Raw genomic sequence first — 15,999 nt, 5'->3', positions numbered from 1 at the left:
GGATAAGTGTAGATATGGAGATGGGGCCACACGAGCGTAAAACTACAACTAGGTAAATACACACACACACACACACAGCGCAGCCATCGAGCAGGACGCACGCATCTGAGCAGCTTGCCGAGATTACTACAAAAGGAGTTGGAGACTGTATGTACAGGGGGGGATGGGGCCATAGGTTCTCCTATCTCCAAATTAAATAAGAGTTAGATCACATATAAGGAATAAATAACAAGAGAGAGATGGAACCAAGTAGCACTGTCAGTTGTATAGCAGAATAAAAAAATACGGCGAGTGATAACCAACGTTATATAGAAACCCCTATTGGTTTAAGGAAACTGGCAGATGATACTATGGAAAAGGATTTCTTGGGTTTCAGGGATGAACAAGGTAATATGAGAAGGCTTATTAATGTAGAAAAAGAATTAAGATATATGAAGGAGATGATTGCCAGTCTCATGGATAAACAAGACCGACTGATAATGGAGAACATAGCCCTGAAATTGAGAGTAACTGAATGTGAGAAAATCAGTGCAATAAACCAGGAATTGAAAGAGGAGATTCAGGAAATAAGGAAGCAAAATGACGTTCTAAAAACCACATGCCAAAATTATGAAAGCTCTTTAAAGAGCTTGCTGGCTGAAGTGCAAGATAGGATTATAGACAGGGCAGAAGGTGGTCTAGGTGATAACAAGTTGAAAGAACTAAGAAATAAATGGAAACAAGAGCAAGAAGAATAAAAAGTAAAATTTTCAGAAGTGGTAAGGAGACAAATTCAGGAGAAAACAAAAGTCGCTGTAATTGAAGTTATCAATGAGAAAAATTATTTGGTGCTGGATGCAGTGGACAAGAAAAAAAGCTTCGTGATTTATGGGATGAGGGAAAAGAAAAATCCAAATAAATTCACGAGAGAACATGAAGAAAGGAAATCGACCAAAACTGTTATCAAACGAGTGCAAGACAGCACACAAGAATTTGACCAGAAGTGGAAGAAGTGATTAGGCTGGGAAGATACAGTGAAGAGGGTAGGAGACCAATGAAGGTGAGAATGAGATCTCAAGTGGCTGTAGAAGAAATTATGGCTAGAAAAGGGAAGCTGGCTGATGATGTGGAACACAAGGAAATATGGATAAAAAGAGATATGAACTTAGAGGAAAGGGAAAAGGAGAAAGTGCTAAGAAGTGAGGCTAAGGAAAAAAATGAGAAAAGGACAGAGATAGAGAAGAATTTTTACTGGAAGGTTCTGGATATGAGACTAAGGAAGTGGTACCTAAGGAAAAAAGAGGAGGTCGTGGAGGAGGCAATAAATTAAGAGTGACTTAATATAAATGGGTTGTTGTCAAGCATATTGGAAGTTCAGGATTATTTGAAAGAAGAAAGCTGGATGTAATGTGCATTGTTGAAACAAAACTGAAAAAAGAGATCCATGTCAACTTTAAAGAGGAGGGATATAATACCTGGAGGAGGGACAGGAAGGATAAAGTGGGAGGAGAAGTGCTAATAATGGTTCATGATAATATATGTGTGGAGAATGTGCAATATGGTGAGGACAAAGTGGAAGTAATGTGAGTAACAATCAGAACAGAAGATTTGAAGAAAAGAAAAATTATAGTTACATATGTTCCACCAAAGACTAATACATGGGGATCAGAAGAACATAAAGATATGCAAAGAGAGGTGATTAAGTGCCTAGATAACATGATAAGAAGAGACAGAAGAATACTCTTAGTTGGAGACTTTAACTGTAAAAAAATAAACTGGAGAGAGATGGAAGTAATGGATAATGCTGGGCAGTGGAGCAAGAAAGTGTTACAGTTGACTATGGTTAATACAATGTACCAGTGGGTGGAGGAGTCAACAAGATACAGGGGGGAAGAAGAACCATCGTTGCTTGACCTAGTTTTCACAAAGAAACCAGAGCTCCCTCCAATCATACAATACCTATGTCCAATAGTGAAAAGTGATCATGTGACATTAGAGATGCAAATGCAAGAGGAAGATGAGATAAGTTACAGAGAGGATTATAAAGGAGAGAGAATAATTATGCAAAAGCAGATTTTGAAAAATTAAGGATTTATTTTGCTGATATTGAGTGGAGTAATATTATGTGCAGAAAGACTGTACAAAAGAAATATGATATATTCTTACAGAAATACAATGAAGGAGTAAAGAAGTTTGTTCCTGTTTATAGAGTTCAGAAAAAAGATACATGCTGGCATACAAGCAAAAAGAGGCAAAAGATAAAACGTGGAAGAAACTCTTCAAGCAGGGAAATAACTATAACAGACGGTAGTACAAAGATGCCAGAAATGAATATATTAGAGTAAGGAGAAAGGAAGAAAGAAATTTTGAGAAAGATGTAGTGGATAAAAGTAAAGATGAACCCAAACTTTTCTACAAGAACAAGGAAACAATTGAAAAAATAGTTAAAGGAAAGACATACTAAACAGAGAAAGAAATGTGTGAAATAATGAATGAAAGCTTCAAAACGGTATTCACTGCAGATGATTTCACAGAACCTAATAGGACATTGGATTGCCAAGGATTACAGGAGATTGCAGTCCACAAAGAAGATATTGGAAGATTGCTGAATAAGTTGGAAGTCAGAAAAACAATCGGGCCAGATGGTGTATCCGGCTGGGTGTTAAAAGAATGTAAAGAGCAATTACTGGATCCAATTTGGGATATATTTAAAAGTTCAATAAATGAAGGGAAAGTTGCAATAGAGTGGAAGAGAGCCAATGTAATTCCGATATTTAAAGGAGGAAAGGCAATTAAACCACTAAACTACAGACCAGTGTCACTTACAAGTGTCGTACGGAAGTTATGTGAAATAATTATCAAAGAAAATGGGTTAAGTTTCTAGAAGAGGAGCAAGTCATATCGAACAAACCATTTGGGTTCAGGACAGGGTGGTCATGTGTATCAAACTTATTAAGCTTCTACTCGAGAGTTATTGCAGGACTTGAAAACAGAGATAGAAGGGTAGACACAGTATACCTGGACATTAAAAAGGCTTTTGATAAAGTTCCTCATCGAAGACTTCTTTGGAAACTAGAGAACATAGGAGGACTGCGTGGAGCCTTGCTCGAATGGACAAGAGATTATTTGAAGAATAGGGAAATGAGAACTATGATCAGAGATACATACTCATCTTGGGGTAAAGTAACTAGCAGAGTGACACAAGGGTCAGTGTTAGCCTCCATTATGTTTCAAGTTTATGTAAACGACATTCACATTGGGATAAACAGTTATATAAATTTATTCACTGATGATGCAAAGTTGCTAAGAGTTATCAAAACCAGAGAGGACTGTCTGCTGTTTCAGGAAGATTTAAACAAGATCTAAGAATGGAGCAAGAAGTGGAAATTGGAGTTTAATGCCAAGAAATGCCAAATACTGGAACTAGGAAAGGGTAAGAGAAGACCAGTATGGAACTATTTGATGGGAGAGGAATAAATAATGAAGACTAAAGAGGAAAAAGATCTTGGAGTGATCATACAAGAAAATCTGAGCCCTGACAAACACATAAGCAAGATATTTGGACTATCATATAAAATGTTCACTAATATAAGAGTGGCATTTCATTACATGGATAAAGATATGATGAAAAATATCATCACAAGCATGATACACCCAAGACTGGAATATGCAGCAGTGGTATAGTCTCCAAGCTCCAAAAAAAGATATAAGAAAATTGGAAAGAATACATAAGATTGCTGCAAAGATGGTGCTGGAATTAAAGGATCTCACATATGAAGAACGACTGAAGGAAATGGGACTGCCAACCTTACAAGATAGAAGAGAACTTGGGGACCTAATAACAATATATAAGATAGTAAATTATATTGAAAAGATAGACAAAGAAGATCTGGTGCTGTTGACGGAAGAAGATGGAAGGACAAGAGGACATGAAAAGAAGATCAGGATGAGGCAGTGTGTGAAGGATATTGGAAAATACAGTTTTCCACACAGAACAGTGGAAAAATGGAATGCATTGGATAATGGAATTGTCACAGCACATAGTGTGCATAACTTTAAAGAAAAACTAGATAAATCACTATAACCTCTAAAAAACACTAACTTAGATTAAATCAGTACTATTAAAGGCTTCATTTATATTGTTGTGCATGTGTGCGTGCATGCGTGCGTGAGATGTAAATACGTACATCATTCGAATACACGAACCGGCAAACTATTTCGGAGCAGAGGTGCAGAGGTGATGTAGGTAGTAGAGGACCGGCATTCCAGCTCTACTTGGAACTTGGACTGGCTGTACTACCCACTGCACCTCTCACCAAGTCGCCACCTGCACTCCACCTCGCATCCTGTGCTAGTGACAGTGTTCTGAAAGTTCTGTGACTACCCTGCTTGGCATTGTACTGAGGCAACCAGTGTTGTGACATAATGAAGTGGTGGTGAATGTCACGTGCCTTTGTTTGTTTTCCCTGTGCCTGCCTGGTGTAATTGCTAATGGCTTGCCTCGCCTCAACACATGTACGAATCCCTCTTGGTTTTCGCTGTAGCCACCCCAACAGCTGTGAGGATTGGGGATGTGCATAGCAAGTGGTGTCAGGAGTGGGATAGCAGTCCTGTGTAGAAACTGGACTGAAAATTTTGTGTTGTTGCTAAGCTGGGTCTCCAGTACAGATGGCAGACAACCAGGAAGGCAACAATGTTGTTAGTGCTTCAGGAAGTGAAGAGCCTAGCGTAGCTGAGCTATTAGTCTTTAATGGTGAAAATGGACGTCCAGGCTCAGGCTCAGGAACGGAAAATGGATGCTCAGGCACACGAGTTTCGTGAGGCAGTGCGGGAAGGCTTGGAATTTGTAAGGGACGAAGCACGGCAGGTTGCGGAGGAGTTATGTAGCAGTATCAAGGCCGAGTTACTCCAGGTGCGTGATGTCCGCTCAGGAGCACAGGAAGTGAAGGAAGAAGTGGCAGCATTGGAAGAAATGAGACAGATTGTAAGGGAGGAAGTGACTGCGTTGGAAGAAGCAGGTCAGGCCATGAGAGAAGAAATTATTTCCTTGCAGCAGGCTGTGAGGCAAAGCACCAATGGGGTGGCAGGGGATGAAGGGCCAATATGCGATGCCCCACTCATTGATGGGTGGTGCAATAGTACAACGCCAGGATCCCACACCACCTTTACATCTCCCTCCTCCCCTCGTCCTTCTCTTACACTGCCTAGCCATCATACTGGGAGAAGGAAGCTGGTGGAGTTTGATGGCAGTGTGGCCTGGGAGGCTTACCAGGCCCAGTTTCAGATGTTGGCCGATGCTATGGATTGGGATGAAGCTGAACATTGCCTGCAGCTTGTGTCCTGCTTGCGAGGGCCAGCAGTGGAAGTTCTGGGCCACCTCTCTGCAAAAGAGCAGGCCTCTTACCCATGTGTGGTGGAGGGGCTGGAACGCAAGTTTGGCCAACAGTACCAAGCAGAGGTCTATCATGCTCGTCTGAAGGGGAGAATACGGGGTAAGGACGAAACCCTGCCAGAGTTGACATAGGATATGAAGTCACTAGTGAGACGTGCCTATCCCATGGCTCCAGAAGACATGGTGGCCGTATTAGCAACTGACCACTTTGTGCATGCCCTGCAGCAGCAGCAACTATAGATATATGTGAAGCAGGCACACCCACGAGACCTCAGGGAGGCACTAGCAAGGGGCCATGGAGTTCAAGTTTTTCCTTCACACCACAGGTTATGAGGAAGAGGCAGTGAGGCCTTGTCATGACTTCAGGACTCTGAGGACCCAAAGGGAGAAGCCTTCAGCTGCCAAACCAGTGGGAGTCAAAAGGACGAGAGCAGGAGAGTTTCAAGGGTCTTGTTGGGGCTGTGGTGAAAGAGGTCATATGCGTAGTCGATGTACGAGGGGGCGAAGGACGTGTTCCCTCAATCGATTGTCCCACTATACCTCTGAACCCTACTGCTGGAGATGTGGCCAGCTCGACCACATTTCAGGTGCCTGCCCACAACATAAGGACGTCATGCAGGAGGGAAATAGGCCTGGGCTGGACGTGGGGGCCGAACACCAGCCAGCTACCTCATGGCCCCGCACAATGTAAACTGTCATACCACAGCCAGGGCAGTTCAAGTGGATGGCACTTTGGATGGGAGGCCATGCCATATGATCATCGACACTGGAGCGGAGAGGACCTTCGTACGATAGGATGTGGTATCCATGCAGCCTCTCCCTGATGCTCAGACACGGCTCTGTGGGGTTACAGGGCATTGTGTACGGCTCAAGGGTCCAGTGGAAGCTCAAGTTGGTATCAGGAGTGTGGAGAATCGCCTGCCTGTGTATGTGGCCAACTTGGAAGAACCCTATTTGCTGGGACTGGACTACCTCCTACAGAGCAAAGCATGCTTGGACTTTGGGAACCTGAAGATGAGAGTACATGGAGAAGAAATGCCCTTGCTCCTGCATAACGGCAGTGCCGAGGTAGCCACCGCTGCACCAGTGTACCTTGCCCCTGGGACAGAGGCCAGGGTCCAGTGTCGATTGTCGCGGAAGATGCATGGAGTGGACGGCTTGGTAGAGCCCACAAGAGAAAGGCACCTGGCTGATGGTGTGGCAGTGGGGCAGAGCCTCGTAAGAGCTGGAGAAGAGGTAGTTAACGTGCTGGTGGTCAACTTATCGGACAAAACCTGCAAGATCCCAGCCGGTACCAAGCTGGGCACCTGTGAAGAGGTGGATTGTCAGGTGGAACAGCAGGAGGACGAGGGGCCTGCTGGGTCAACTGGCCAACTAGGACCGCTTCCTGAGCACTTGCTGGACCTAGCGCAGAGGAGTGCTGTTCATCTGACTGAAGACCAAGCAGAGAGGATGCGACTAACACTACTACAATATGCTGACACTTTCAGACGAGATGACATGGATCTCGGTCGCACTGATTTGGTGAAACACAGCATCCATACTGGCAACAGCCTGCCCATAAAACACACTCCGAGGAGGATCGCACCTGCCAAGAGGGAGGAAATGAGGAAGTTCGTCACTGAGCTAGAGGCACAGGGGTTAGTGGAACATTCAGACAGCCCATGGTCAGCGGCTGTGGTCCTGGTGAAGAAGAAGGATGGCACGACATGCTTCTGTGTGGACTACAGGGCTTTGAACAACGTTACCATAAAGGACTCCTATCCCCTGCCCAGAATTGACGACACCCTGGACGCGCTGGTCAGGGCTGCATGGTTCTCTACTCTGGACATGAAGTCCAGATATCACCAGGTAGAGATGGTGGAAGAAGATAAACCAAAGACTGCCTTTTCATTTGGCCAAGGACTGTGGCAGTTTAATGTGTTACCCTTCGGTCTCTGTAACGCCCCCAGCTGCTTTGAGCGCCTGATGGAGAGGATGCTTGATGGCCTACAATGGAAAATGGCTGTTGTCTACATCGATGACGTCAGTGTCTTCGGTCGTACCTTCGAGGAGGAGTTATGGCGACTAAAAGGGGTATTGCAGCACCTGCGGGAAGCCAATCTTAAGCTCAGCCCTAAAAAGTGCTTGCTCTTTCAGCATGAGGTGCCATTCCTGGGACATGTAGTCGGGCGTAATGGGATGCGAACTGACCCACAAAAAGTGGCGGTGGTGTGAGATTGGCCATTGCCCAGGAATGTGGCGGAGGTTAGAAGCTTCCTGGGACTCTGCACCTATTATCGCCGCTTTGTACGGGACTTTGCTACCATCGCAGCACCACTCCACCAACTCACAAGGAAAGAAGCAGCTTTCAAGTGGACCAAGGCCTGCCAAGAGGCTTTCAGTGGCCTGAAGAGCGCTCTGACGGAAGCAGCGGTGATGCCTTTCCCAGAAGGCACAGAAGGCATCGGAGCTGTGCTATCGCAGGAAAAGGACGGGCAAGAACGTGTGGTTGCTTACTACAGCACCAAATTTAGTAAACCAGAACGCAACAGCAACAGCTGCTGGCGGTGGTGAAGAGCTTGGAAAATTTTCACCCGTACCTATATGGCGCAAAATTCATCATAAAAACCGACCATGCAGCTCTGAGGTGGATGAAGACCCTAAAAAGGCCTGAAGGACAACTAGCGCGGTGGTTGGGCAAGCTTGAGCAGTATGACTACAGCATCGAGCACCGTCCAGGCCGGACCCACAACAATGCTGACAGCTTGAGTCGCCACCCCTGTGAGCCAGGTTGCATCCACTGTCCAGGGAAGGAACCTGATGCCATACAGCCGGTTCCTGAATTACTTCTTTTTGGTCCGTTAGGCAGCCAACCAAGCAATTTGTGTCCTGTGCCGTTCCAGAATGCCTTTTTCCATCTGTTTTTTGTCCGCTAGTGGACCAAAGATTGGAACTTTGGTCGAGGCGTTTTGCAAAACATTGGTCAAGTGTCCGGGCGACCAAAGCTACCGCCTTGTATTTTAAATTTCCAAATGTAAAAAGAAGCTAACTGTAATTAAATTTATTTCAGTCTATTTACCATGTCAAATTTTTTTGATGGTACAACAAAGCTTTTCTTATGCTATATTGAGCATACGTTTTATTTTTTTAAGTCTACTGTAGTCGCCTTGTGAGTTCGCGCCAAACATCAACAACAGCCTAATCGACTCGTCGCATCTCTACTTCACTGGCTAAATTTGGTAAGTATATGATTAATCTTGTTATCTATATATCATTACATGAATTCTTACTGTGTGATTCTACTATTAAGGAAGGTAAGTGGACGAATTAAAGGGCAAAAACTATAATATGGAAGGAGTGGAGTAGACTGAGCCGAGATATCATGTACGTAGCTCATACCCAGGAAAAAAAAAAAAAAAATTAAATAAATGAAAATGATCATGAGGCTGTATATTGAGTATATTTGTAGTTTTAAGTTCAAGGCTATTAAGAGGTGACCGATGAAACAATGGAGGATAGGTATAAACGGTATCTTGATGAGCTTGCAGGTAACACTCGATTCTGTGGTGGTCTACACATCAGAAGACATTATTGATGGATTTATTACACATTAGTGAATGGATCCTATTAACGAACCTAATGTAACCTAACCAAGCAAACAATAACCCAGCCAACTTAACCTAACCCACCCAACCTAACCTAACCTAACCAAGGTAACTTAACCAACCTATTTATTGTCATAACTTCTGAAGCATCAATTTGCGATGGAAAATGTCAATATGAAAAAGCGGAAATGTTAGATTGGCAGAAATTAAAACAAACCAAACATTTTAACCCAACCTCACCTATCCCCCACCCAAATCTAATATACCTATGCCCTACAACCATTCAAAATGCAGCTAGGTATTCTTCAGACCATTAAAAACTACACTTTTCAGGTACCATGGCTGCATTAGAAGAAATCATAGATGAAGAAATGTATGAAATGGAAGAATTGCGACGAGTGAGGATTCCACGCATATATAAGATCATATGGTGTATAATGTAGGTAATGCAAAGTACAAATAGTATGTAAGAATGAATAAACTTAACCATCTACTTTTAATGCTAATCATTATACCTTGTGTGTGTGTGTGTGTGTGTGTGTGTGTGTGTGTGTGTGTGTGTGTGTGTGTGTGTTATCTACTTTTTGAAAATGTGACCATGGTCAGTGATGAGTCTGGAAAAAAAAACAAAAAAACTGATTAACAGTGTTGCACATATTGCATTGAACTTCTTGGTAATTGTCTCCCAAGCTTCCTGTTTCTTAGCTATCATGGAGTAATTACCACTTTTATCAAGCACGACGTTGAATTGGTTGATAAGATCAACCAACGTGCTTTTCTGGTCGCTGGTTAGCGACGTCAACTTTTCTCTTCCTTGAGACATGTTATCAGCTGATCGAACGAAATTGTTTACGTTTTCACCAGGTTTTCACTCACACGCTTACCAACCACAGCTATGCGGGGCTACCAACCATTCCGACGCTTTATATCCTTTTGGTAAGCCAGACAACTAGGTTGGCGAGCGCTCCAAACACAAAAAAGCGAATTGTGGAACTGTCATAAATAGTTGGTGCGCGAGCCAAACAACATGGTAAGCGTTTTGGTTTGTTGCCGTACCAATACATTCAGGAACCGGCTGATAGTCTGACTACTTAGAATCCTGGGGGACACTGGTGAGATGGACGACAAATGGAGGACAGGACAGCAGGAGGACACTGACCTTTCGACCTTTCACCTGTAATCCGCTGGCTGGAGGCAAGTGACAAGCGGCCTGGCTGGGAGGTGGTGTCGTCTGAGAGTTCCTCCACCAAACACCTCATAGACCAATGGGCCACACTGAAACTGGATCAGGGCGTACTGCTGAAGCACTGGGAGAAGACAAGAGCAGGTGACTCTTCCTGGGTAGTGGTGGTGCCGAGCACTATGAGGGATGAATTACTGCAGGAGTTGCACGCAGGCCCCACAAGTGGCCACCTGGGAGAGAAGAAGACTGAATCGCCTCCGTCAGCGCTTTTACTGGGTGAAGATGCGTGCAGACATGCAGGAATGGTGCCGATCCTGCGACACATGCTGTGCCAAGAAGGGATCAGCAAGGAAGACTCACGCACCTCTCCAGTTGCTTCAAGTTGGCGCACCAATGGAACGAGTGGCTGTAGACATTGCAGGGCTTCTCCCTGTCACCTTGGAGGGTAACCGGTTCATCCTAGTTGTAATGGATTACTTTACAAAGTGGCCCGAGGCGTACACTCTCTCCAACCGAGAGGCAGAAACAGTGGCAGACGTGCTAGTCACTCAGTTCTTCACCAGGTTTGGGATACTGGATGAACTGCACTCTGACCAAGGACGGGAATTTGAATCTCAAGTCTTTTCAGAGTGTTGTGAGCTGCTGGGCCTGTGCAAAACCAGGATAACGCCCCTCCATCCCCAGTCAGATGGTATGGTTGAGCGATTTAACCGTACCTTGGCAAACGGGTTGGCCAAATACTGTACTGAGGGACAGCAAGACTGGGACCTCAAGTTGCCCACTCTCCTCCTGGCCTACCGATCTGCTGTGCACGAGGTGACGGACTACACCCTGGCACACCTTATGCTGGGAAGGGAACCGAGACTGCCGGTGGACTTGACCACCGGGCGGCCACCTGATCAGGGTTTGCCTGCTGTCACAACAAGCTACGCACTGGCACTGCAGGAAAGGGTATCAGAGGTCCACAGGCAGGTGAGAGACAGTCTACGGATGGCAGGGCAGACCATGAAGCAGTACTACGACCGGAGAATGAGAGAGGTGTGCTACACTGCTGGTGATTTGGTGTGGCTGTACAACCCTCGTAAGAAGAGAGGGTTGTCTCCCAAGTTGCAGACCGCTCCTGGGAGGGACCTTATAAGGTGGTGGACATTATTTCTAATGTCATCTACAGGATCTGTCGAGATCTTCGGGGTCATAAACTCGTCATCCATGTTGATCGTCTGTGGCGCTACCATGGGCCTTGTCATTACACCTGGGGCCAAGGGGAGACGAACAATGCCGAGGAGGAGGGACAGCAGGATGAGGATGGACGGCAGAATGAGCGTGAGTCACCAGTAAGGGAATCGCCTACAGCGGACTGCCAGCTTACTTCGGATGTTGGCCATACCGGAAGGGGAGGTGGAGATGATACCTCAGCAACGGTTCCTTCTTCACTCGACACTTGTCTGCAGGGTGCCATACCTAAGCGACACCGCAGGAAGCCTAGGTGGCTACAGGATTACTGTGAACTGTCTGATTCAATTAATGAGGATTGATGTATTGATCTTTGTTCATTTGTACATTTTTAATAAATACAAGTGTTCCTTTCTTTAATGGGAGTTGGTATGTAACATTCAGGGTCGACTGTCAGAGTAAGGGCGGGGGGTAGTGTTGTGCGTGTGTGCGTGCAGGTGTGCGTGCGTGCGTGCGTGAGATGCGAATACATCATTCGAATACACGAACCGGTGAACTGTTTCGGAGCAGAGGTGATGTAGGTAGCAGAGGACCGGCATTCCAGCTCCACCTGGAATTTGGACTGGCTGTACTACCCACTGCACCTCTCACCAAGTCGCCACCTGCATTCCACCTCGCATCCTGTGCTAGTGACAGTGTTGTGAAAGTGTGCCTGTGACTACCCTGCTTGGCATTGTACTGAGACAACCAGTGTTGTGACATAATGAAGTGGTGGTGAATGTCACGTGCCTTTGTTTTTTTTTTCCCTGTGCCTGCCTGGTGTAATCGCAACTGGCTTGCCTCGCCTCAACACACGTACGAATCCCTCTTGGTTTTCGCTGTAGCCACCCCAACAGCTGTGAGGATTGGGGGGTGTGCATAGCAATATCTAACTTTTTTTTTATTAAACACATTAGGGTACTGTACAGTAAATTTTTGGAAAAAAAAATCTTGCAGCAGTCTCGCGGTACTTGTCCCTGTTCTTCCAAACTGTTGATACTATTGATCTAGGGACACCCATTTACACTGCAACGACACTGTGAGCTGTACCTGCCTCACACTTTCTTGTAAGCTCAAGCTTACCTTTGAAAGGCAGGAAATTGGGCGAGTCAGTCGGTCGAACCTTGAGGATTGGGTATTATTAATTAACTGAGTTCGAATTGGCGATAATTCAAACTAGAAACGGTCAAATCACGAGGATCCCCTGTAGTTATAATAGTAGTAGTAGTAGTAGTAGTAGTAGTAGCAGGAGTAGTAGTAGTAGTAGTAGTAGTAGTAGTAGCAGCAGCAGCAGCAGCAGTAGTAGTAGTAGTAGTAGTAGTAGTAGTAGTAGTAGTAGTAGTAGTAGTAGTAGTGGCAGCAGCAGCAGCAGCAGTAGTAGTAGTAGTAGTAGTAGTAGTAGTAGTAGTAGTAGTAGTAGTAGTAGTAGCAGATGATGATGTTGTTGTTGTTGTTGTTGTTAGTATTATTATTAATAATATCATTATTATTATTATTAATATTATCATAATCATTTTATTTATTGTTATTATCGTTATTATTACTATTGCTATTATTATTGTGATCATTACTCTTATTATATGGCATGGTGGAAATATTCAAATTCCGGCAATTCTGGCGTCTTGGCCGTCATGGCCTCATCTGACATGAAGGTTAGGGCATGAGGCACCACTGCCACAGAGGCCAAGGCCAGGAGGCCCCACGCCCACTGAGGCACGGATGTCCCGTGATTCCCCTACCCACCTCACGATCCTTTAAATATACGTACATAGTGCTTATGTAGTGCCGGGGACATTAATATTAAGTTATTATTAAGGTTATAAATGTACCTACGATGCACACATGGATAACAGAGACAATATTGATACTATCATGTCGCAGACAGACAGATGTACAGACATACCGCATTGAAACTGTCTGCTGAGAGAAAGAGAGTCAGTAGCCAGCCGTGAATTAAAAGCATCTGTCACATCACAATCTTCTATCTGATCACCAGTATGGCTTCCGTCAAGGTCGTTCTACTGGTGATCTGCCGTTCCTCACTGAGTCTTGGTCATCCTCTTTTAGAGATTTTGGATTTTATTGTTGCATTAGACATATCAAAAGCTTTTGATAGAATCTGGCACAAAGCTTTGATTTCAAAACTTCCCTCCCACGGTTCTATCCTTCCCTCTGCAACTTTATCTCAAATTTCCATACCGACCGCTCTATTGCAGCTGTGGTAAATGGCTACTGTTCTTCTAATTCTATTAACAGTGGTGTTCCTCAGGGTTCTGTCCTGTCACCCACTCTCTTTCTATAATTCATTAATGATCTTAACCAAACTTCTTGCCCTATCCACTCGTACGCTGATGATACTACCCTACATCTTTCCACTTCCTTCCAGAGACGACCAACCCTTCAGGAAGTCATCAGATCACGCAGAGACGCAACAGAAAGCCTGACTTCTGATCCTTCTAAGATTTCTGATTGGGCCAGAGAAAACTTAGTAGTGTTCAATGCCTCAAAAACTCAATTCCTCTATCTATCAACTCGACACTACCTTCCAGACAACTATCCCCTCTTCTTCAGTGACACTCAACTGTCTCACTCTTCTACACTGAATATCCTCGGCCTGTCCTTTACTCATAGTCTTAACTGGAAACTTCACATCTCATCTCTGCTAAGACAGCTTTTAGGAAGTTAGGCGTTCTGCGGCGTCCCCAGTTTTTCTCTCATCTCCAACTGCTAACTCTGTACAAAGGCCTTATCTATCCTTGTATGGAGTACTTTTCGCATGTTTGGGGGAGCTCCACTGACAGTTTTATTAGATAGGGTGGAATCAAAAGCTTTACGTCTCATCAACTCCCCTCCTCTGACTGACTGTCTTCAGCCTCTTTCTCACCGCCGAAATGTTGCATCTCTTTCTATCTTTTAACGTTATTTTCATGCTAACTGTTCTAATAATCTTGTTAACTGCATGCCTCCCCTCCTCCTGCGGCCTCGCTGCACAAGACTTTCTTCTTCCTCTCACCCCTATTCTGTCCAACTCCGTAATGGAAGAGTTAACCAGTATTCTCAATCATTCCTACCTTTCTCTGGTAAACTTTGGAACTCCCTGCTTGCTTTTGTATTTTCATCTTTCTACAATTTGACTTCTTTTAAGAAAGAGATCTGAAGACATTTGTCCTTGAATTTGGTTAACTCTCGTGTCTTTTAAGGGAACTGGCGACTCAGTGGGTCTTTTTTTTCCTATATTTTTTTGCCCTTGGCTAGTTGTCCCTCCTACATAAAAAAAAAAAAAAAAATTTGTATTCTTGTAAGAACAATTTAAATTGTAACCAGTGACTGCTAACGCTACCATTTTGTCAAAAATAAAGCTCAAAATTTCTAAAAGTTTAATAATTATTTTTCATCCCAAACTCTTTTCTTTTTCCCCCCGCATAACACACACACACACACACACACACACACACACACACACACACACACACACACACACACACACACACATACACACACACACTCACACACACACTGGAATATGCTGGGGTGGTTTGGTCCCCTTATAAAAAGAAGCATATAAGGAAGTTGGAGAGATTGCAGAGAATGGCAACAAAAATGGTACCGGAATTGGCAGAAATGACCTATGAGGAGAGATTAAAAGAAATGAATTTGCTTACCTTGGAACAAAGAAGAGAAAGAGCAGATTTAATACAGGTTTATAAACTGTTGAATGGTTTGGATGAAGTGGATAATGAACAAATGATGTTGAGAGAGGAAAATTTAAATAGAACTACGAGTCGCATAGTAAAAAGATAGCCAAGGGAATATGCTTGAAGGATGTGAAGAAATATAGTTTCCCACAAAGATGTGTGGAGGTGTGGAATAGTTTGAGTGAGGAGGTGGTGTCAGCGAGGAGTGTGCATAGTTTTAAAGGAAAGTTGGATGTGTGTAGATATGGAGACGGGGCCACACGAGTATGATACCCATGCCCTGTAAAATTACAACTAGGTGAATGAATACACACACACCAACTAGATAGTAAATAGAAAGAGATAAGAATAGCAAATTGAGGAAGGAAACTCATGTACTCATGAACTGGCATGTACTGCAATATAGGGTGCTCGGTTATGAAAGGGATTACGCGGAAGGGGACGCCCACCCTGACATTTAACGGGTAGGGAAGTTGCGCAGTAGTGGTGACTGTCAGGGTTAACCAGTATGTGTGTGTGTGTGTGTGTGTAATTCACCTTGGTCGCCTGCTGGTCACCCAGCCAGTCTTCCCCATTACGGAGCGAGCTCAGAGCTCATAGACCGATCTTCGGGTAAGACTGAGAGCACAACACACTCCACACACCGGGAAACCGAGGCCACAACCCCTCGAGTTACATCCCGTACCTATTTTACTGCTAGGTGAACAGGGGCCACACATTAAGAGGCTTGCCCATTTGCCTCGCCGCGCCGGGACTCGAACCCGGGCCTCTCGATTGTGAGTCGAGCGTGTTAACCACTACACTACGCGGTGTGTGTGTATGTGTGTGTGTGTGTGTGTGTGTGTAAATATACTGCAATCAAACTAATAAAAATGACCCAAAAAGTTCTAAAAATAACCACTCCATTCTTCCTCTCCTCCAACCTTCCTTTCACCTTTTCCTTATCTGCCT

At 44.4% G+C, this 15,999-nt stretch overlaps 1 protein-coding gene across 4 annotated transcripts in view; it reads right to left on the bottom strand.

Moving 5' to 3' along the window:
* Positions 1-15,999, bottom strand: part of LOC123513298 (probable chitinase 2) — a 99,499-nt gene that overhangs the window by 69,915 nt on the left and 13,585 nt on the right. The window contains exon 1 of one of the 4 annotated variants that reach the window (XM_045270385.1): positions 10,118-10,232. The exons of 2 other annotated variants lie outside the window; for them this stretch is intronic. In XM_045270385.1, the coding sequence (XP_045126320.1) occupies positions 10,118-10,217 (100 nt within the window). In that variant the 5' untranslated portion in view covers positions 10,218-10,232. Of the gene's footprint in view, positions 1-9,681; positions 10,001-10,117; positions 10,233-15,999 lie in introns of those variants that run through there. One more of the 4 variants, XM_045270384.1, reaches the window with a different exon arrangement.

This window comes from Portunus trituberculatus, chromosome 35, assembly GCF_017591435.1.
Source record: "Portunus trituberculatus isolate SZX2019 chromosome 35, ASM1759143v1, whole genome shotgun sequence".
Taxonomy (NCBI): domain Eukaryota; kingdom Metazoa; phylum Arthropoda; class Malacostraca; order Decapoda; family Portunidae; genus Portunus; species Portunus trituberculatus.
This window is presented reverse-complemented; position numbering and strand designations above follow the sequence as displayed.